Here is a 22182-nt window from a genome sequence, read left to right as displayed (position 1 = left end):
TACACAACACCTCCATCTCACATGACAAAGGACTGTTTTTATAATATCTATAAATAATCCCTATCATTTTGTGCTAAATAACTTAATGACTGTCTTCCTTCTCAGTGAATACTGTTTAATGTTACTGTTAAAATTACAAAAGAAAACTACACTACATGACCAAGATCATGTGGACACTCCTGTAATGGAAGGAACCACTGAAGTTTGTAGGGCCTAAACATCTCTCCTTACTTGTTCCTCACACTACCGAGTTCCAAACAGCTGCTAGCAGCAAAGATGTTCAACAAACTTTTAACTGTGATTTTCTGGTGCACATGTAGGATACTAGAAAACATTCGGTCATTTCTCAGTGCATGCCAGATGAAAATATTCTGCTTGTAAAACCAAACTAACAATGAAACATCGCAATAAGAAACAGAATACTTACTTAATTTTCTGAAATTTACAGTGTGAGTCTTCCATCAGAGCCGAGAGCTTCTCCACTCCTGAGTCTCCTGTTTCCTTCCTGCTCAGATCCAGCTCTTTTAGGAGTAAAGAGTTTTCATCTACAACTGAATTTAGCCAATCACAGGCCTCCTGTGCAGCAGAGCTTTTCAACAACCTGCAAAAACATATCAAAATAATAATAATGACCAATGAAATGAATACTAAATTGCAGTCCATTATTAAGTTCATCCAATATGCTTAAAGTTCTTTCAAGCAATCATTTATGAATATTTATAAAATGATTTTTGCTTGCTTGAAAAATCACCTAAGTGTCTCCAGTTTGTAATTTGGATTATTTTGGATATCATCAAGCTTTTTCACTCCTGATGCTCCAGGGTCGTTCCCTCTGAGATCCAGCTCTATCAGGTGAGATGATTTCAGAGCTTCAGCCAGAGCAGTGTATCCTTCCTCTGTTATACTGCAGTCTGAAAGTCTGGACAAAAGTAGTATTAAGTTAATTTATTTAACCACAAAACTATTTCCACTAACCACTGTGTTTTTAAGAAAGAAATTAAATAGCCAAAGCAAAAAAAACAAACAAACAAATAATTGCTTTTCATCCTAACTCAGTCTTGGCCAGATCTCACCTATCCTACACACAGCTACCAACCAGGGAGGACAAAGACGATCAGATGCTCATCATGCTACCTTCTAGGGGGTGGCATAACACACTCAGAGTGAAACAGAATCTAGCCACTTCTGCATGAATGAGCTAGCAGATGCTCATCACTGGCTAGTGTCACTCTGATGATAGAGGAGCGAGAGAGAGAGTATAGCACCCCTCCCTCCCTGAGATCATGGCCAATCTCACAATTTCTGGATGATAGTGTAAACACGTTTCTGTTGACCACTTTGGAGTCAAGCCAAGGTAAATCACAAAATGAATTTTGTGGGGATGTTTCCCATTTTGGTCATTTTCTAGAGGAAGGGCGTGTGCTAATACATGCATTTGTGAAGCTAACTTTCACAGGGCCGTGTGTAACGTCCCGTCAGACGTAGGAGTATTAGAATCCATACGCGGATTGGGGTTGAGGGCCAAAGGCTAAGATCTTGGTCGAGGTCACGGAAAAAGCAGGGTCAAAACCAGAAAGCTAAGATGAAACAGTCAAAACCAAAACGCTAGTCCAGAAAACGAAGTCAGAAGAAAACAAGCAGGGTCATACACAAGGAAGCGAGACAATCGATAAATCAAGGCTTGGCAGGTAACACTAGGGAAACAATGCTTCGCGATGTGACTGAGATAGCGTGCTGCTTTTATACGTCACTGAACCGGAAGTGGGCAGAAACAGTTAATATTCGGGCGATGGCTCCCTCTGGTGTTCAGGCCTCGTGACACAGTGTAACACACTTGAACAAAGGTTTAAAAAGTGCCCTCTTACACATAGATAGATAGATAGATAGATAGATAGATAGATAGATAGATAGATAGATAGATAGATAGATAGATAGATAGATAGACAGATAGATAGATAGATAGATACTTTATTCATCCCAATGGGAAATTTGCAAAATGTGGAAGGAAAGCCTTCTGAGCTACAAAAAAATCTCTTAGTGCTGCTAGATTAGCGTAGCACTCCACCATAATCAAATATAACAAAAATAATCCATTTTTATTAAATAATGTAACTAAATTAAATAGGAGTAAAACCACTGTAGAAAAGTGCACACCATCAACATGCAGCAGCACTGACTTCATAAATTATTTCAATGGAAAAACTGATAACATCAGACAGAAAATACAGACTATTAATTTAAAAACCAACAATCTAAAAGATAATCCTGTAGATTATAATATGAATGTTTCTTATCAGCACTTAGAATGTTTCACTCCCTTTTGAGGAACTGATTTAATTTCCAGATAGTGACTACTCTATGCAAACCAAGGATATGTTCGGTGTTCCACAAGGTTCTGTTTTAGGCCCACTGCTTTTCTCCCTATATATGCCACCCCTTGGTGCAATTATTCGTAAACATGGTATTAGCTTCCACTGTTATGCCGACGACACACAGCTATATGTTTCAGCTAAATCAGATGAGAGACACCAGCTTATTAAGATAGAAGAATGTGTAAAGGACATTAGACATTGGATGGCCACTAACTTCCTCCTGCTTAATTTGGACAAGACAGAGGTGCTAGTACTAGGACCACAGGCAGCTAGAAGTGAGCTTTCTGATTACAGAGTAACGGTGGATGGTCTTTCAGTTTCATCTTGTCCAGCAGTAAAAGATCTTGGTGTGATTATTGACTCTGGTCTTTGGTTTGAAGCTCATCTAGATAATATCACTAGCGTAGCCTTCTTCCATCTCAGAAATATTGCCAAGATAAGAAATATGATGTCACTTCATGATGCAGAAAATCTGGTTCGTGCTTTTGTTACCTCTAGGTTGGATTAGTGTAATGTCTTACTGTCTGGATGTTCCAGTAGGAGCAGGAACAAGCTCCAGTTAGTCCAGAATGCAGCAGCTAGAGTCCTAACTAGAACCAGAAGATATGAACACATCACTCCTATTTTATCCACACTACATTGGCTCCCAGTCAAATTTCACATTGATTATAAAATACTGTTACTGACCTATAAAGCACTAAATGGTCCAGCCCTCCAATTATTGTTCGGGATTCAGACACAGTCTCAGTGTATAAGTCCGAACTGAAGACACATTTGTTTAGTTTAAGCTTTCACTGTATAGTTTTTCTTAGGTAAAGAAGCAGATCTGGAAGGTTTATGGGCATAGCATGTATAATGAAGTGAGATGTTTGGATGCTGTCACTTTACCACCGTCATATGCTCACTCAGGTTTGCTGACTGTGTAGTGGTTGGACGCTTTATGTCCCAGGAAGCCTTCATGTCTGTCACCTTCTGGCTCTCCCTTTTAGTTATGCTGTCATAGCTAGTCTTATTGGAGTCCCTGCCTGTACTTTACACATAATCTACATTGTCTTTAACCATCACATGATCACAGCATGAGTTCCATGTGTGACTGCTTCTTCTTTCTTCTTTCACCCTACCCCTGGTTGGAGCATCATCACATGGTGGGGATATACACTCTGCTGGGGATATATCTGCATGAACAGCCCATGACGCATGGGACTGCTGTGGACAGAACCATTTGAAGACCATCACGCCATCTTTGAATTGCCATTGTGTCAGTCAGCTTTGTGCTCGCGCCTTCATTCCTGAACGTTTGAGGCAGAAGAGGCAAAGGCTTCCTCTGGTGGTTTGCAGGCCATGATGTTACAGTTATAAATACATAATTCTTATATTAGTCTAATTACAGAAAATATTCTATTAGATATTGCCTGGCAAACATAATGCTGCATTTTCATGATTTTGATTTTTATACCTGCTCTACTTCTGGTCACTGGTTAAACCCCTTCCTTTTCCATTTCAGAGAGAGCCAGAAGGAAGTTGTGTAAACAAGCCAGATTAAACAAATTTACAAGTCATATATAAAAATGACAAATCACAGCAGTGGGAACATGTTTCTAATTTCTGCTCTCAAAGTCCAAACATTCAGCTTAACACAGTAAATCCCTGAAACAAGCAACAACAAAGCATGAGTGTGTATTGTTACTGAGTATATTCAGTATGAACACACACACTCACAAACAGAAGATTCTCTACATCTATAAAACACTGTATGGAAGAGATTTTATAGTAGCAGTGGTAATGTGGTGCTGCTTATACAGGTGTATATCACTGTACCTTAATATCTTCAGATTACAGCATGGATCCTTGAGTCCTTTAGATAATTCCATCACACCTGAATTCTGTAGGCTGTTTTCACTCAGGTCCAACTCAGTTAGAAAACAGAGCGGAGAACTGAGAACTTCTGCCAGAGTTATACAGCTTTCCATCATTAGACCACATTTAATAAGCCTAGAAGGAAAAAAATCAGATGAGATACTACTTTCATCAACATTTTTGACTAATTCTTAATTAATTATCTATAGATACAGAGCTCTTACTGTGTGGCTGTAAGACTATCCTTATCTATTCTCTTTCACATGATGTTTCACTTTACTAAGGCCAATTTTAACATGAAGGCTAAAATCTAAATAATCCCTAAAGGTTAACTTATATTTTACTGTAAAATAATAATATGCATAATAATAATAATAATAATAATAATAATAATAATAATAATAATAATAATAATAGTTTAATGTACACACATCAGTGTCTCAGCTCTGCAGTGTGAATCCTTCAGTAGAACAGAGAGCTGCTTCACTCCTGAGTCTCCTTTTATTTTTCCACTCAGATTCAGATCTGTCTGTAATAAAGGGTTTGTATCTAGAACTTCATTCAGATGTTTAAAAGCTTCTTCTGCTTCAGGACTTTTCAACAATCTATAAGGAGAAAAAAAATTATCATTAGAAATTTCATATTGAATATACCTTACTATAGTGTTTTGGTCTAATCAAATAGTAATAAAATACATTTACTTGTTAATAAATTAATAATTCATAAATGAACTGAAGTGAACAGTTAATTCACAAATATATTTTTTAATTGTTATAATTTCCTCACCTCAGTGTGTTCAGTGTACAGTCTGGATCCTGTAGTAAATCAGTGAGCAGCTTCACTCCTGATGCTCCAGGGTCGTTCCCTCTGAGATCCAGCTCTATCAGGTGAGATGATTTCAGAGCTTCAGCCAGAGCAGTGTATCCTTCCTCTGTTATACTGCAGTCTGAAAGTCTGAAGAGAGAACATTGTGTGGTATTATTGATACCCTGATGTCTGATAAAACCTTAATATTGTATTATTTTAAGCATCTATGTAGTATGTAATACCAAGAAGATTAAAGTTCTATATGTTCTACATGAAGCCTGTGTTTGTATTCTACATGTAACGTCACAATCTCTTATGTAAAAGTTAAAGAGCAGAAGCAGAAGCTCACCTCAGTATCTGCAGGTTACAGGACTGATGTTGCAGCAGTGCACAAAGCTTCTGCACTCCAGAGTTTCCAAATTTATTCTCACTCAGATCCATCTCTCTTATGTGTGCAGGATTTGAATGAAAAGATGAAGTCAAAGCAGAACAGCCTTCTTCTGTAATACTACAGTCCTTTAGCCTACAGAGAACCAGAAACAGTGGAAAGAAAATCTTCACTTTAAGTAACATTTTATTGTGGGGTTCATCTGAGAATGAGTTTATATGAATCACACAATGATCATATTTAAGAAGAAATATCAACAAGGTAGAAAAATATTACAAATATTATATTAGAAATAACAAGTAAGTATATAAACATATAAGTGACATACATCAGTGTCTCAGTTCTGCAGTGTGGATCCTTCAGTAGAGCAGAGAGCTGCTTCACTCCTGAGTCTCCTTTTATTTTTCCACTCAGATCCAGTTCTCTCTGCAGTAAGGGGTTTTTACCCAGAACCTCAGTCAGAGAATCACAGGCCTTCACTGCATCAGGACTTTTTAACAAGCTGTAAGAAGAGAAATTCTTAACAGTTTTAACGATAACTGTTTTATTTTGGTCTAATTAACATTTCCTTAAACATTTCTTTACATTAATTGTTATAATTTGCTGACCTCAGTGTGTTCAGTGTACAGTCTGGATCCTGTAGTAAATCCGTGAGCAGCTTCACTCCTGATGCTCCAGGGTCGTTCCCTCTGAGATCCAGCTCTATCAGGTGAGATGATTTCAGAGCTTCAGCCAGAGCAGTGTATCCTTCCTCTGTTATACTGCAGTCTGAAAGTCTATGAGAACAAATGTTTCATATTATTTATTCATGATAAAGATCACAATATATAATTTAACATCTTCTATTTGGAAGGGTTTAGTTTAAAATGCTTTTGATTGGTGATTTGAATGCATATCAGAATAAGAATTAATAGTTACTGCAACATTGTCTTTAAAGGGTTTGAACATCTTTGTAGTTTCTAGTTATCTAACATAAACCTAAAATTATTTTGTCCTTCTATCAGCATGTCTAGTCTAATTTTTTATTTTTTTTTAAAGGGCACTATTACCATTTTCTGGTGTCAGGTCAACTTTGTTAATGAACATTTTGGCCTACCGTCATGGCACCTCATACAAAATGACCCAAAACCCATTACCCCTAACTTTTTCCCAATCACTAGACTTCTGCTCACACTCACCTGTTCCTTTTCTTTCACAACACACATTGTGATGATGTAATGCTTAGTTTGTGTTACACCTGTAATTACCAAGTGTTTTGTAATTGCTACTCTGGTTTTGACACTGTTAGTTTTCTGGTGTTTGACTCCTGGAATTTCCCTGTGTTATGCTTGTCTCTCAATAAATAAGTCAAATTGTATCTGCAGCCATCTCAGTGCACTTCTGACAACGGGTAAAATCCTCACCACAACCATTTCAAGCATATTTAATGTCTAACTGTAAAAAGCTGAACTTGAATTGGAGAGATGAACTGACCTGAGTTTCTCCAGTTTACAGTTTGGACTCTTCAGTCCAGCACAAAGCAGCTTCACTCCTGAGTCCTCCAGAGGATTACTGCTCAGATCCACCTCAGTCAGCTTGGAGGATTCTGAGCTGAGAACTGTGTGTAAAGCCCAGCAGCTTCTCTCTGTCAGGTTACACTCACTGAGACTGAAAGGAGAAAATGTCAGTGAGGAAAATTTATCTTACTCTAGCTGTACAAAGCATGACCTAGTTCCAAACTGCTGGACTCTTATAGCAACCCAGAGAATCAACTCCATAATGATGTCATTATAATAATGTCCAGGTATTGGAATATGATGTTATGTTCCGCTGTCCACATACTTTTAAAACTGTATTTTGCAGGTAACACAAACAAACATAACTCATTTCAATACCTCAGTTTTATGTTTATTTTTATGTTTATAGTGTTTATTTTTTGCTAATAACTTTTTTTATTGAATATTCAATTATAAACACAAATAAATACAATGCTTCAGGAGTTTCGGGGGTAGGGGAGGGGGACAAAACAAATGATAAGCAAATCACAGGATAAATACATAAACAAACAAAGAAACAAACAAAGAAAAAAAGTGGAGGATCATACACAGTTAGTGATTACACACATGGCTTCAACTGACATAAAACTAATCACTTTGTAAATTCTTTAACAAGGTTTATAATGTTTATGCCATTTGATCCAAATTTCTTGGCATCAGTGTTACTATGAATGTATTCTCCAGCTGAATGGAGAAACAGGTTTTACTTACAGAACTGTTGTAGCTTCCTGGACGACTGGTAACAGTCTCTTAAAGCATTCATCTGATCTTATAAACTTCTGTAGGTCAAACACTTCCAGATTCTCCTCTGAGGTCAGCAACACAAAGACCAGAGCAGACCACTGAGCAGGTGAGAGTTCAGCTTCAGAGAGACGACCTGAGTTCATGTAGCTTTGGATCTCTTTCACCAGTGAATCATCATTTAACTCGTTCAGACAGTAGAACAGATTGATTAATCTCTCTGGAGATGGATTTTGTTCAAACTTGAACTTGATGTATTTAACTATGTCCTTTCTGCAGTCAGAGCTGCTTCCTGTGTGTGTCAGTAGACCTCGAATGAGCTTCTGATTAGACTCCACTGAGAGGCCCAGAAGGAAGCGGAGGAAAAGATCCAAGTGTCCATTTTCACTCTTCAAAGCCTTGTCCACTGTAATCTTTAGAAAATCAATAAGTTGTGTTTCTTTTCTCTCTTCTGATTGATCAAAAACATTCTTGTTTTCATTTCGGACACATGTATATGTAAACAAAGCAGCAATGAACTCCTGAATGCTGAGATGCACAAAGCTGAAAACTGTGCCTAGAAATCTGCCAGTCTCCTGAGTGCACACTCCTGAGTACACTGCTAGGTTACTGGGGTCAATTCCACAGGCTTTTAGATCTTCTGCATAGAAAATCAGGTTGTTTTTTTCCAGGTGAATAAAGGCAAGCTTTCCCAATGAAAGAATTCCCTCTTTATCCCACGGAATGTCTGAGGCATTATTTCTATTGTATTTCTTGTCCCCCTGTACGGTCTGAAAGATCAGAAAACATGTGTACATCTCCGTCAGAGTCTGTGGAATGTCTTCACTGTCTGATCTTCCCAAAATCCTCTCAAGTACAGTGGCTGAAATCCAGCAGAAGACTGGAATATGACACATGATGAAGAGGCTTCTTGATCCTTTAATATGATCAATGATTCTGTTGGCCAGACTCTCAACACTGATTTTCTTCCTGAAGTACTCCACCTTTTGTACATCATTGAAGCCACGCACCTCTGTGACCCGGTCCACATGTTCAGCAGGGATCTTAGCAGCTGCTGCTGGTCGAGTGGTTATCCAGATGAGAGCAGATGGAAGCAGATTTCCTTCAATGAGGTTTGTCATTATAGTGTCCAGTGAGGCTTTTTCTGTTACATCAGTCAATTTCTGGTTTTTATGGAATGTTAGAGGAAGTCGACACTCATCCAGGCCATCAAAGATGAACATGACTTTATACTTATCTGTTAATCTCATTCCTTTTGTTGAAGGGAAAAATTGATAGATGATGTCCCTCAAACTGCGTTTCTCATCTTTCAGGTTCAGTTCTCTGAAAGGAAGTGGCAATATGAACTTGATGTCCTGATATTCTTTCCCTTCAGCCCAGTCTAGAACAAACTTCTGCACACAGATGGATTTTCCGATACCAGCGACCCCCTGTGTCACCACAGTTCTGATGGGTTTTTCTTCTCCAGGTGATGGTTTGAACATGTTCTTGCATTCAATCTGCTGTTCTTGCTCCATTTTAGTTTCTTCAGTTTTTACACTAGTCTTTTCAATTTGTTCCTCTTGCTCCATTTGAGTTTCTTCAGCTTTCACACTAGTTTTTTGCTTTTCAATTTGTCTCACTTCATGTTGTTTATTCATTTGTCGAACTCCACCTGCAGTGATGTACAGATCTGTGTAGATCTTGTTGAGAATGTTGGACTCTCCTTGCTTTGCAATTCCTTCCCATACTTGATGAAACTTCTCACCCAGGTTTGATTTGAGTGCACGCTGCTGAAATCCTATTAGTGCATCTAAATATAGAATCATAAATAAAACTATTAAAAGCAGAATAAACAGTAATACATCAAAAATACAAGGAAGAGAATTGCTAAATGACTATGAAACATTATAGAATGGCATTGCAGAGGAGGTGTGGCTCGTAGTAGAAACTTTTAAACTGACTATTTACTAATTTGCATATATTGTGTATTCAAGTAGGACACTTCATGTGCATGTATTTTATTGATCTCTTACCTTGGAGTGCATCAGCGAGGTCATTGTGTTCCATCAACTTCAGAAAGTACAATGCCATATCAAGAGCTGCTTCTTTAACACTCCACAGATCATCCCTCACATCTTGGTAATATTTTGTGTTTTCTTTTCTTAGAAACTTCTTAAACATCTCCAGCTCATGTTTTATAAATACAATCATTTTATTTTCTAGATCCTTCACAAAACACATAAAGGAAATGAAAAATGTAAAATTCAGAATGATTTTGTAACAAACATGATATTATTTTGTTATTATTTAAGCTATGCAACAATACGAAAGCTTTTTGCAAAGACACCAGAGCTCTACATGTTGTACACTGTGTACAAATACACTAACAGACTTTATGCAGGGTTGAGCGAGTGCATGGAATTAATTAATACCAAAATACCACATCTGTATTTCAGACTAGAATGTACTAATGTTCTCTATGTACTAATTTCTGGCTTGAATAATGGCACACCACTCATATTTTGCCCATTTTTTGTGCTGGTTTTGGAAATGTAATTTATTGTAGTCATTTCAGAGGGTATCTGGTCTCCCAGTCATCAGTGTTCCAGTGATTTTGTGGCTTCATTTATTATTATGATTTATTAAATATCAGCTTTAATAAACATTCCGTAATAAATAAATACATTTGCAGTGGATGACGTTGCAGGAAACATTATTAAAGAAAATGTAAATCTTACCATAAAGATGTTGTGAAGGAAGTCTGGAATCTTCTTATCTAATGGGAGACTTCTTACAAATGCTTTCTCAGGGTCGTCTCTGCAGAGAAATCATTTATTTTATGACCAGTAGCTTTTATTAGACTAATAAATAGCAACATGACATGAGAAATAAAAGTTATACCTTTCCTTGGAGTGTTTTTCTTTCTTTTTGTCAGTACGAGTTGGATGCTTTGGCTGTGTAGATGAGGAGGAATTCCGTCTAAATTGAACAGAAAATCTTTTAGCGTGTTAGCGTTTTTAGCGTAGCCAGCATTTTCTTTATCTACAAGTGGTTTGGTTTATGATAATTTTCTTCACTGACATACAGACATATTTTATTATTACTAATTACATTTTTTTTGTAAAGATGATGTCTTTAAATCTACTGTTTCACTGACACAATAAGGCACAGCCACTCAGATTTCAAATATTCACAGTTTTCACTACAGTCTTAGAAGCACTCTGCTTGCACAGCTGACCTTTCTCTGAAATTCTTGTGACAATTAGCTTTTTTAAGAATGACATTATATCTGTAAAAGGCCAGTTGAAAAAAAAAGCCAGATGGAGGAAAGCAAATTTCAGCAACTTTAAAGCAATTAGTATGCATTTTCACTTTGTTTAATAACAGAACTGTGCATAAACTGAGCTACACTGAGGGTAGCATATAAAGACATTCTAGGCATGTGATGTAAGCAATAAACAGTATATATACATACAGTATATTTATGATACTGTTCATTTCTATTGATTTCAAAATTAACAGTAAAGCACTATATCCAGCACATTCAACATTTTATATTGACGCTAATAAGAACATGAATTCTGGGATCCATTAGAAAAGTTGTATCTGAGTCTAGGAAGAGAGAGAAATACCTTTCCATCTTGAAAGACTCACAGCTGGGCACAGGGGAGTTTTGCCTTTTCTCAGATCCACTAAAGAGTAAAGAGAACATGTATTTTTTTATCTATATGATGTACTGATTCACATTTTCATGCACATACATCACAACATTATACACATCCATCATACAACCTGCATTTTTATCTTGTACATTTTTCTTTGCATATTGTTTTTTTAGTTGGGGCATTAAACTGCACACCTGGACCAAAAAGGTTAAGGATTGAAAAGGTTAAGGGACTAACAGAGGCTGTGTAGTTACAGAATTAAAAATTTCAGACATCTAAACAGATGAGGGAACTTTATTAAGAGCAGAGGTGCTGACAATTACAGTTTAGCCATAGCAATCACCTCCTGAAACAGCACTTTGAAAACACCCCTGAAATGTTTTCCTAGTTTTCTTAGCTAAAGCAATGGTCAAACCAAATGCAAATAAAATATTCAGTTCACATTTCTGTGCTGTTAAACTCCTCCTGCTAAAGTCCACTCACTGCTCAGAGCCCATGATGAAGCCATTCAGTTTGGGTGGCAGAGTCACACTTAGAGCAGGCAGGATTAATCTCACCCACGGCATCAAAGAAACCAAAAACTCATATCACTCCAAAATAAAAAATAAACTTCAATTACACTGAAGGCGTGCAGCATGTCACTGATAGGCAGAGAAATCACCTTGACTGTGTGAATATCACCTTTCTACCAATGTTTTATTGACTCACACACTTATTTGAGTTATTATAGACTGCCTGTCAGCTCAAACCAGTCCAGTCATTCTCCTCTGATCTCTGTTATCAACAAGATGTTTTAGTTGTGTGTGCAAGGAAGGTATGTTTGCGGAGAGGTTAGCCTGACCCTCTGCCTCTGGCTCCAATTCCCTGCTTTGACTGTTTTTGACTCTTTGTGGTCTAATAAGAAAGAAGAAAATGCAGCTGTATTTATTTAAATGCTGCTTTTATTAAAGGATTGTCAATAAACAACTTCAACTTATTTTTGTATGGTGGCCAATGTCTCTGACCAATATGAGTGAGTCTAACCTGTGCATTTTAATTCCTTGGGTGAAATTCCTAAGGTGGCATAGGTGGACAGTGCAAAAGTTGTTTTTCTGATAAATCTTTCAGTGTAATTTGCTGGAATAGCTTTCCCAATCCCTTTTCCTGACCCTTGCTCCTGCCACACTTGCAACAGCAGTAGCATGTGCCTCCTGACACCTGGCTATAAAAGCTCTACTAAGCAGTTATTTAATCATTATTTGTCATTGGCCTGTCTTTTGTCATGATTTCTTTGACTGATTCTTTTCTCTGCTGTGAATCAGCTCTACTGTGTGAGAATGTTGCACTGTGTTGCAGAAAAAATTCCATGAAGATTATAAAATCACCCTGAAATTCAAGGAGGTAGGTGTGGTCAGTTCACACCATCAGCTCCAGAAATGTGGACCAGAATAAAGGTCCCCCAACAAAGGATTAATCCTTACCATTTGATCCTTTTCTAAGGTAATGTGGGAGACCATTTCCCAGCTAAAGCAGTGGTCAGACCAAACACACGCAAAATCCTTCAGAAACTTTAACACTTTCAAACACTTGGAATCACACAGGAAAGACTGCTGGATTGAGACTTTATGAATTGACAAATTAATACAAAGTTTTACAAATCAGTTAAAATATCTTGAGATACATGCAGTAGAGTGATTCTACTTGGTGCTAGTGCATCAGCAGACTAGTGGTCTGTGATCTAAACTAAGGTCAGTTTAGGATGATATTTTAATTCCAGTGCAAATTTGGACTTTACAATATCAGGCCTCCAGGACAGCTAGGTTTTCATTAAAGGATTTTTTTTCCAGAAAAAAGTCACCCTTGTCGAAATAATTGTTTTCTGTTTAACTTATACTATACATGACTCAAAAAAATTAAGGATATTGGGCTTTGGGGTGAAATTTCAGGATGCACCTAAAATGCACTATAACCTTTCCAGGGGAACTTAATCTGACCTTCTCTACACTTTTGAATGCACATGTCCAACTGTTCAGTGTTTCAGTACTTTCTGCAGAACTTGCTGTTCTCTAACAAGGTGCTTAATGGCAAAATTCACAACTGGTGTTTGATCCATGAATCAACCAATAAATTTTCTGCTTCCATTAGAATTGGTATTTAAACAGTCCTCTTCATCATGCTGTTCACATTTTGACATCATGAGACCAAGACCACACCTAACAACTGATCAACAGAACCTCGCCATTGTGAGGCTTCAAACAGGATGTTCTCAGAGGGAAGTGGCCACTGAGCTTAGAGTGTCACAGAGTGTCATCAGCAGGTTGGGACAGAGATACAGAGAGACTGGAAGAGTCACAGAAAGGCATAGAAGTGGACGTCCTTTGGCCACATCCCACATTGATGACCGCTTCATTGTGAACAGTGCCCTGCGGAACCGGATGATGAATGCCACTCAACTCCAGGCACATTTAAGGGAGGTGAGAGGAACCCAAGTGTCACGTCAGACCATTCGAAACCGTTTACATCAGCGTGGTCTGCGTGCTAGACGACCTGCAAGGGTACCTGACCACACCCCCAGGCACAGGCGTCGGGCCAGGGAGCATTTACGCTGGACAGGGGATCGGTGGGCTTCAGTGCTGTTCTCTGATGAAAGTCGATTCACGTTGAGCAGAAATGATGGACCCAACGATGTTGGAGACGTCAAGGAGAGTGCTATGCATCAGCCACTGTTGTGGTGGTGTTACAGTCTGGGCAGGTGTGTCCACTCAATACAGAACTGCCCTACATCTTGATTGGTACAGTGACAAGCCAATACTACCTGAATAACATCATTAATCCAGTCATTGTGACCCTGCATGAACAACACAGGCCTAATTTCATCTTCATGGATGACAATGCTCCAGCTCATCGAGGTCGCATCATTAGGGAACGGCTGCTGGAGGCTGGGGTACCTCAAATGGAGTGGCCTGCACTTTCTCCAGACCTGAATCCCATAGAAAACCTCTGGGACCAGCCGAGTCGCCGTGTAGAGGCTCGTAACCCTGCACCCCAGAACCTCAATGACCTGAGGGCCGCCCTTCAAGAAGAGTGGAATGCCATGCCTCAGCAGACAATAAGTCCACTCGTGAACAGCATGAGACGTCGTGGTCAAGCTGTAATTGATGGTCAAGGTCACATGACAGATTATTGAGACATTGAGATTTTTTGTTGTGGTATACCCACCACTGTTGTTGGCTTTTGTTTCAATAAATTGTTTGAGATGAGGAAATCACCACTGAAGCTTCTACTTAAATGCCCTACTTTCATGATATAATATCACTGTAGCATGAACTTTTTCTATTTTCCATAAATTTCACAATTTCATTATATATATATATATATATATATATATATAATGAACTTCTGTTTCTTTCTTACAGGTTCATGTATTAGAACAGTTTTGCTTCATTTTTTTGGGAACTGCTGACAATATTTATCCTAAATTCAAAATATAACTATTGTTATTTAGAGTGTACATTTAAAGGAAATGACATCACATCAGAATAACCCAAGATCATGCAGTAATTGCAGAGCTTTAATAACTCAAATAAAACAAAATGCAAATCATTTGTAAACAAATTGTGTTTTGGCTCCATGATCTCCACAAGTTTCTTACATTGCTGTTGGGGAACTTTATACCACTCTTTTTGCAAAAAAGCAAACAGCTCAGCTTTACTCGATGGTTTGTGATCATCCATCTTCCTCTTCATGACATTCCAGAGGTTTTCAACAGGTTTTCCAGAGCTGTATGTATATATGTATATATATACAGTGAGGGAAAATATTATTTGATCCCCTGCTGATTTTGTACGTTTGCCCTCTGACAAAGAAATGATCAGTCTGTAATTTTAATGGTCGGTGTATTTGAACAGTGAGAGACAGAATAACAACAAAAAAATCCAGGAAAATGCATTTCAGAAAAGTTCTACATTGATTTGCATTTTAATGAGTGAAATAAGTATTTGATCCCCTATCAGTCAGAAAGATTTCTGGCTCCCAGGTGTCTTTTATACAGGTAAGGAGCCGAGATTACAGTAGGAGCACTCTCGGGGAGTGCTCTTAATCTCAGCTCCTTAACTGTATGAAAGACACCGTCCACAGAAGGAAGCAATCAATCAGATTCCAAACTCTCCATCATGGTCAAGACCAAAGAGCTGTCCATGGATGTCAGGGACAAGATTGTAGACCTACACAAGGCTGGAATGAGCTACAAGACCATCGCCAAGCAGCTTGGTGAGAAGGTGACAACAGTTGGTGCGATTATTCCCAAATGGAAGAAACACAAGGACTGTCAATCTTCCTCGGTCTGGGGCTCCAAGCAAGATCTCACCTCATGGAGTTTCAGTGATCATGAGAACGGCGAGGAATCAGCCCAGAATTACACTGGAGGATTTTGTCAATGATCTCAAGGCAGCTGGGACCATAGACACCAAGAAAACAATTGGTAACACACTACACCGTGAAAGACTGAAATCCAGTAGCGCCCGCAAGGTCCCCCTGCTAAAGAAAGCACATGTACAAAATCCAGCTCTTTGGCATCAACTCAACTCGCCATGTTTGGAGGAGGAGGAATGCTGCCTATGACTCCAAGAAGACCATCCCCACCGTCAAACATGGAGGTGGAAACATTATGCTTTGGGGGTGTTTTTCTGCTAAGGGGACAGGACAACCGCATCACATCAAAGGGACGATGGACGGAGCCATGTACCGTCAAATCTTGAGTGAGAACCTCCTTCCCTCAGCCAGGGCATTGAAAATGGGTCGTGGATGGATATTCCAGCCTGACAATGACCCAAAACACATGGCCAAGGCAACAAAGGAGTGGTTCAAAAAGAAGCACATTAAGGTCCTGTAGTGGCCTAGCCAGTCTCCAGACCTTAATCCCATAGAAAATCTGTGGAGGGAGCTGAAGGGTCAGCCACAAAACCTTAATGACTTGGAGAGGATCTGCAAAGAGGAGTGGGCCCAAATTCCTTGAGATGTGAGATGTGTGCAAACCTGGTGGCCAACTACAAGAAATGTCTGACTTCTGTTATTGCCATCAAGGGTTTGGCACCAAGTACTAAATCATGTTTTGCAAAGGGATCAAATACTTATTTCACTCAATAAAATGCAAATCAATGTCGAACTTTTCTGAAATGTGTTTTTCTGGATTTTTTTGTTGTTATTCTGTCTCTCACTGTTCAGATAAACCTACCATTAAAATTACAGACTGATCATTTCTTTGTCAGTGGGCAAACGTACAAAATCAGCAGGGGATCACATCATTTTTTCCCTCATTGTATATACATACATACATACATACATACATATATATAGATAGATATATGGATAGATATCATTCATTTCTGCTGATTTTGCAACTTACAGTAAAAACACTTTATCTAGCACATTCAACACTTTATATTGAAGCTAAAAAGAATATGAACTCTGGGAACCATCAGTAAAGTTGTATCTGAGTCTAGGAAGAGAGAGAAATACCTTTTCATAGAGGATGTTCCACCTGTAAAGTTGAGAGGGACTGGCATTGAAGTGTCACTCTTGAAAGAAACATAGCTGGGCACAGGGGAGTCTGGCCTTTTCCCAGTTCCACTAAGGAAAAGAAACATTTTTTATCTATACAATAATTTATATATAAACATGTATATATCAGTGGCAGGCTGTGCGTTTCACACCTAGGCCTTCACTGGTGTCCTTCCTGAATTAATCTGCCTCAATAGCATCATGACGCCACGACTATAGATACTAATCAACCGTTAAATAACAAAGTAAAAAAGAAATTAGTCTACATTATTTCACACCTCACAACGAATAGTCCATTTTATTACGGTTACTTTTCTCTATAAAGACATTCTTGATGCCGTATGCAGCAAACTGCGATCTCTGGAGGACGCAGCATCCGAAATGAGACGCAGTGAATATAGAAACACTGTATAACAGTGCGCTGTGTCACAGGCTCTTACAGAGAACATGAATAACATTACATTACAAAAAACAAAACAAAACAAATTAACACAATTCTGTCTCACAAGTTTCCTTTCACTGCAGCAAAAAAAACAAACAAACAAAAAAAAACCCCACAGTCCACCCCGGGGATCTGGAACGAAGGCAAACTGTTTATTTTGTGCAAAAGAAAACTAAAAGCATAAATGGTTCTTGAAAAAGCTTACCAACTATTTTGAAGAATCAAAATGATTTTCTTGAAAATGTATTTGTAAGGATGTCTGCGACCAAATCGATTTCTGATCCTCAGCCATTGTGAGTTAAAATATATATATTTTATTTAGTTTGTGCTGGTTGCTGCCTCTGACTGCTCCAATTATCCAATCAAAGGACGGGAAATTGCTGATGTAATCATATGCCTGCTAGATGGCCCAGTCACACCAACTCCAAATCTGATTGGTTAATGGAACAGTTTCATTGCCACTTATTTTAAGCTCCGGGCGCCTGCACTATTGATTCTGAAGGCCTTAAGGCAGATTTCTTTCACCCTGGCAACACATGATGTCATCCACTGTCTGAAATATGATTGGATAAATACTCTTATCATAAATATACACTACTGGAAGCAGCGCAACCGAGAGAAAAGCTATGAAATGTAGAGAATAGACTATTGGGAATAATTTAATACACATTCATGGAAAAATATATTAAATATATTAACATACAGGTCAGTGATTCAGATCACTGCTGTTTAGGCCAGCAGAGAAGGACTTGCTGGCACCAACGGTCCGCCACTGGTTTATATGAATATATGATGTAGTGATTTACATACATTTCATTAACATACAGTGCACAACCTGCATTTTCTGCTGTACAATAAAGTTTTCTTTACAGAATTCAAATTTTTAGATGTCTAAACAGTGATAAAAGTCTTAACCAGTGATCCAGCAGACACTGAATGCTAGACTGATCCATGTAAATTATTTTGTTTCTCATCTGTTCTTGAATTTCTTTAGATCACGGTATGATGTGTAGCTCTTTAAGCATGCTTCACGTCAGGTTCTATTGAAGTGATTTCTTGATTCGGCAGGTCTGGCAGTAATCAGGCCTGGGTGTGTCTAGTGAAATTTAACTCAGCTTTCTAAAATAATGAGGTTAATCACAGTTCTTTCATGATTTAACAGGAGAGGGGGCATTTACTTTTTCCACATAGGGCCAGGTAGGTTCGGACAGCTTTTTTCCCCTTAATAAGTGAAATCATCATTTAAAAACTGCATTTTGTATTTACTGCATTATCTTTGTGTAATTTTACAATTGGTTTGATGATATGAATCTTTTAAGTGTGACAAATATGCAAATAATTAAAATAAAAACAGGAAGGGGGAGAAAACCTTTCACAGCACTGTACATGTCTCCTTATTTCTATGCAAACAAGAGCATAAACCAGCATAAAAGTGCCAAAGGAACTTATCACATTAATTCCCAGCCAGCCATAGATAACATGATCATGATGCATTTGGTGCCAAGGCAGTGTCATGTGTGTCATGTCAAGATCACATTTAATTACATTTTATCATATTCAACCTCACTCATTGAGCTGCCTTTATTTTACACTCAGTTGTTTTTTTACATGTATGTGTGGGTAAACCATAAACTCCAAAGAAATGCACTGAAATCACAAATGCATTTTTGTATACATTGTGCCCTTCATTCAAAACATTTATCTAACAGACATCATGATTTTATTACCTGTAGATGTTTATTGAATATTGAATATTGAATATTTAATGAATATTTGGATAACACTAAGTTTACAGCAACACAGGGAAACAAAATAAACACACGTCACTACATCCCAACTATGTAAGTCCGGAAAATAGGCTCTAGAAAAAGAAAACAAACATATCTAGACACACTGTTTGCATTTACACTCTCTTTGAATGGATTAGTATTTAGTTATTAGTATTTCCTCATAATTTAAAATACATGGAAGTCAAAGACAACATCCAAACCCTGTGATTCATATTACTGCCACCAGGGGTCTCTGTTTCACCTCCTCTCAGTCCTTTGTGTTTGCCTTTATTACTCAACGTTACTAATCTTGGCTCTTGATGTATTTTTTTCCAGTCCTTTCAGTTTACCATTTGTCTGTTTGTGTTTTTTAACATGCCTTTCCCAACTAGTTAGATTTTCTGCTATCATCATCATCATCATCTTACTTGTGAATATAACATGTAGAACCTTCACATTTAATCATCACCGCTATATGTTGCTAGCTCTCTACTCGCTTTGAAATTTGAACACCTAAACAACACTTTATACTGAAGCTGAAAAGAACATGAACTCAGGGAAATGTTAGTAAACCTGGGGCACAACGAGTGTCATGGAATTATGATATGCAATTTCATTGGCCCAACCACATTCAACAAGAGGATATATAACATTATTTTTCCTTGAATATCTGAGCACACAGCATATACACATCGATATAGGTAATTTTTACAAACCCCAAAAGTTTCCCCCACTACTCTGTACTCAGCATAGGTTGCATATGATGAACATCATGATGGATGATGGAAATCCACTTTCAGGGTAAGAACTGGTGGTACAATGGCGTGACATCCAGGACAATTAATTTTAAAATGACATTTTAAAATGTTGTAGCCAGAGATTTTCTGTGAAGTGTCTCCTACAACTGCCTTCCAGAAAACACTATTGAGTGGTCTCTCCTAGACACAGACCTCTTCTGATTTTTTGTACAATTTAAATTATTTGTGAAATTAAAATGACTGTAAGCTGGTCAATATCAAATAATTTTCTTAATAATCTCTTAATTTGTGTTTGAGAACATATGTAAAACAAAAGGCACACAATTTGCTTTATAGACAAAATACTGTATGGAAACAGCTCCAGGGCAAATTTCTTTGGATGTACATCAAATTTTTGGCAACAATTAGCATTTTTAATGTCATCATCATTTTGTTTGTAAAGGAAAAGGCCAGATGGGACAAAGCAACTGTAAAACAACTTATTAGTATGCATTTTCACTTTGTTTAATAACAAAACTGTGCAGAATCTGAGCTGCACTGAGGGTAGCATGTTTATTGCTACTTCAGACATTCATGGCAAGTCATGTAACCTATAGGTATGATGACATTCAACAATTTACAGTAATGAACTTAATCTAGCACATTCAACACACTATATTATTGAATATAAGCTAAAAACAGAAACTCTGGGAACCATTAGTGAAGCTGTATCTGAATCTAGGAAGAAAGAGGAATACCTTTCTATAGAGGATGTTCCACCTGTAAAGTTGAGAGGGAGTGGCATTGAATTGTCACTCTTGAAAGACACACAGCTGGACACAGGAGAGTCTGGCCGTTTCTCAGTTCCACTAAGGAAAAGAAATATTTTATGGCAGTTTTATCTATATGAGGTAATGATTCACATTTTCATACACATACAGCGCACAACCTGCATTTTATCCTGTACAATAAAATTTTCTTTGTGAATTCCTAGATTGAAAGAAGTCAGGGTAAAAATGGAGGGTCAGCTATTACGTTGCACCCTTGATGTAACAAACAAAAAAGGTGAGGAAGCAACAGAGGTAGGGTAGGTGTGAAATTTATATTTTTAAACATCTTAACAGTGATCAGAGTCTTAAGCACTGAGCCAGTAGACCATACACTGAAAGTTACAATGTCAGATGTGTTGATGACTAAGTGCTTATTAGCAGCCACTGGTCTCTGTAAGTGAAAACATATACAGTATGTCTCCTTATTTCTATGCAAACATGAGCATAAACCAGCATACAAGTGCTAAAGGACCCATGACATTAATTTCCAGCCAGCTGTGGATAATAACATGATCATGAGACATTTGGTGCCAAGGCAGAGAGGCCGTGAATCAAATTAAACTACCCTCAGTGTCCCCCTAAAAATGGACAACTGTAATGTATATTTTTCTACTTTTCCCAGCTAAAGCAATGGTCAGAACAAATGCCAGTAAAATACCATCAAAAAACACTTTTGCAGGATATGGGTTAAACCTGAATAACAGCAAAATGGTTGTTCTATTATTATTCAAACTAGCCAACATCAGATTGACCAGGTCATCCACACTGAGTATAATAATAATAATAATAATAATAATAATAATAATAATAGTAATAGCTACGCTCATGTTTATAGCACATGTTTATATTAGGGCTGTAAGACCAGCATATCTGGAACTAGCCAAGGTCAAATGTCAAGTAAAAATTAAGACTAGAGTTACAATTGCTGTTTTTGTGAGCTTAAGTTTGATACGGATTCAGGCACCAACATGACAGAATCATCAGGCAGCCTTGACTGGTTTAAGGCTTGAGACGGGAAGCAATGCAGCCATGGTGTGTTAATTCAGGCTCATATGTTAAATTGTTGATTTGTAACAAGATTCCAAAGGGACATAGGTATCAATATACCAGTTTATATTGGTGATACATAGGTTTTAGTGGAGTGCCACATTCGATTGTCAGATCCATACACATGTGACTCTTTACAATCTCAGTAAATGAACTTTTTGGTGAGCTGGGCTGCTTGTTTCACTATGGATGAATCCTAGAATTAGCATTCCAGGAAAACAAGGGCTTCTGGCAGCCTAGGACACTTGGGAAAGGGGTAAACTTGGTGGCAGAGTATCAAATAGTTCTGGTCACATTCTGCCAGTGGATGGAAAGTGTGCAAAAACACAAACCTAAAAGTGCCATGTGTCACTTCAAATTAAAACCACAAATTACAGTAAAATAAGTGAATGAAAAAATAAAAGAAAGACATACTAACTCAGCCAGATATACACGATTAGATAAGATGGATAACATCATAGTGCTTGAAACC

At 37.9% G+C, this 22182-nt stretch overlaps 1 protein-coding gene across 1 annotated transcript in view; it reads right to left on the bottom strand.

The window, feature by feature from the left end:
* The window catches only part of LOC131351571 (uncharacterized), a 103557-nt gene that overhangs the window by 67456 nt on the left and 13919 nt on the right, over nucleotides 1–22182 (bottom strand). Inside the window, exons 5-20 of the mRNA XM_058386990.1 lie at nucleotides 20592–20702; nucleotides 16844–16954; nucleotides 11315–11374; nucleotides 10584–10661; nucleotides 10421–10499; nucleotides 9716–9908; nucleotides 7671–9492; nucleotides 6894–7071; nucleotides 6033–6151; nucleotides 5753–5926; nucleotides 5386–5559; nucleotides 5016–5183; nucleotides 4661–4834; nucleotides 4191–4364; nucleotides 752–919; nucleotides 428–601 (exon numbers count right to left, since the gene is read on the bottom strand). Coding sequence (XP_058242973.1) covers nucleotides 428–601; nucleotides 752–919; nucleotides 4191–4364; nucleotides 4661–4834; nucleotides 5016–5183; nucleotides 5386–5559; nucleotides 5753–5926; nucleotides 6033–6151; nucleotides 6894–7071; nucleotides 7671–9492; nucleotides 9716–9908; nucleotides 10421–10499; nucleotides 10584–10661; nucleotides 11315–11374; nucleotides 16844–16954; nucleotides 20592–20702 — 3957 coding nt within the window. The remainder of the gene's footprint in view (nucleotides 1–427; nucleotides 602–751; nucleotides 920–4190; nucleotides 4365–4660; nucleotides 4835–5015; nucleotides 5184–5385; nucleotides 5560–5752; nucleotides 5927–6032; nucleotides 6152–6893; nucleotides 7072–7670; nucleotides 9493–9715; nucleotides 9909–10420; nucleotides 10500–10583; nucleotides 10662–11314; nucleotides 11375–16843; nucleotides 16955–20591; nucleotides 20703–22182) is intronic.

The sequence above is a fragment of the Hemibagrus wyckioides genome, linkage group LG04 (assembly GCF_019097595.1).
Source record: "Hemibagrus wyckioides isolate EC202008001 linkage group LG04, SWU_Hwy_1.0, whole genome shotgun sequence".
NCBI classification, from domain to species: domain Eukaryota; kingdom Metazoa; phylum Chordata; class Actinopteri; order Siluriformes; family Bagridae; genus Hemibagrus; species Hemibagrus wyckioides.
Note: the sequence above shows the minus strand (reverse complement) of the source record. Positions and strands in the feature narration are given on the sequence as shown.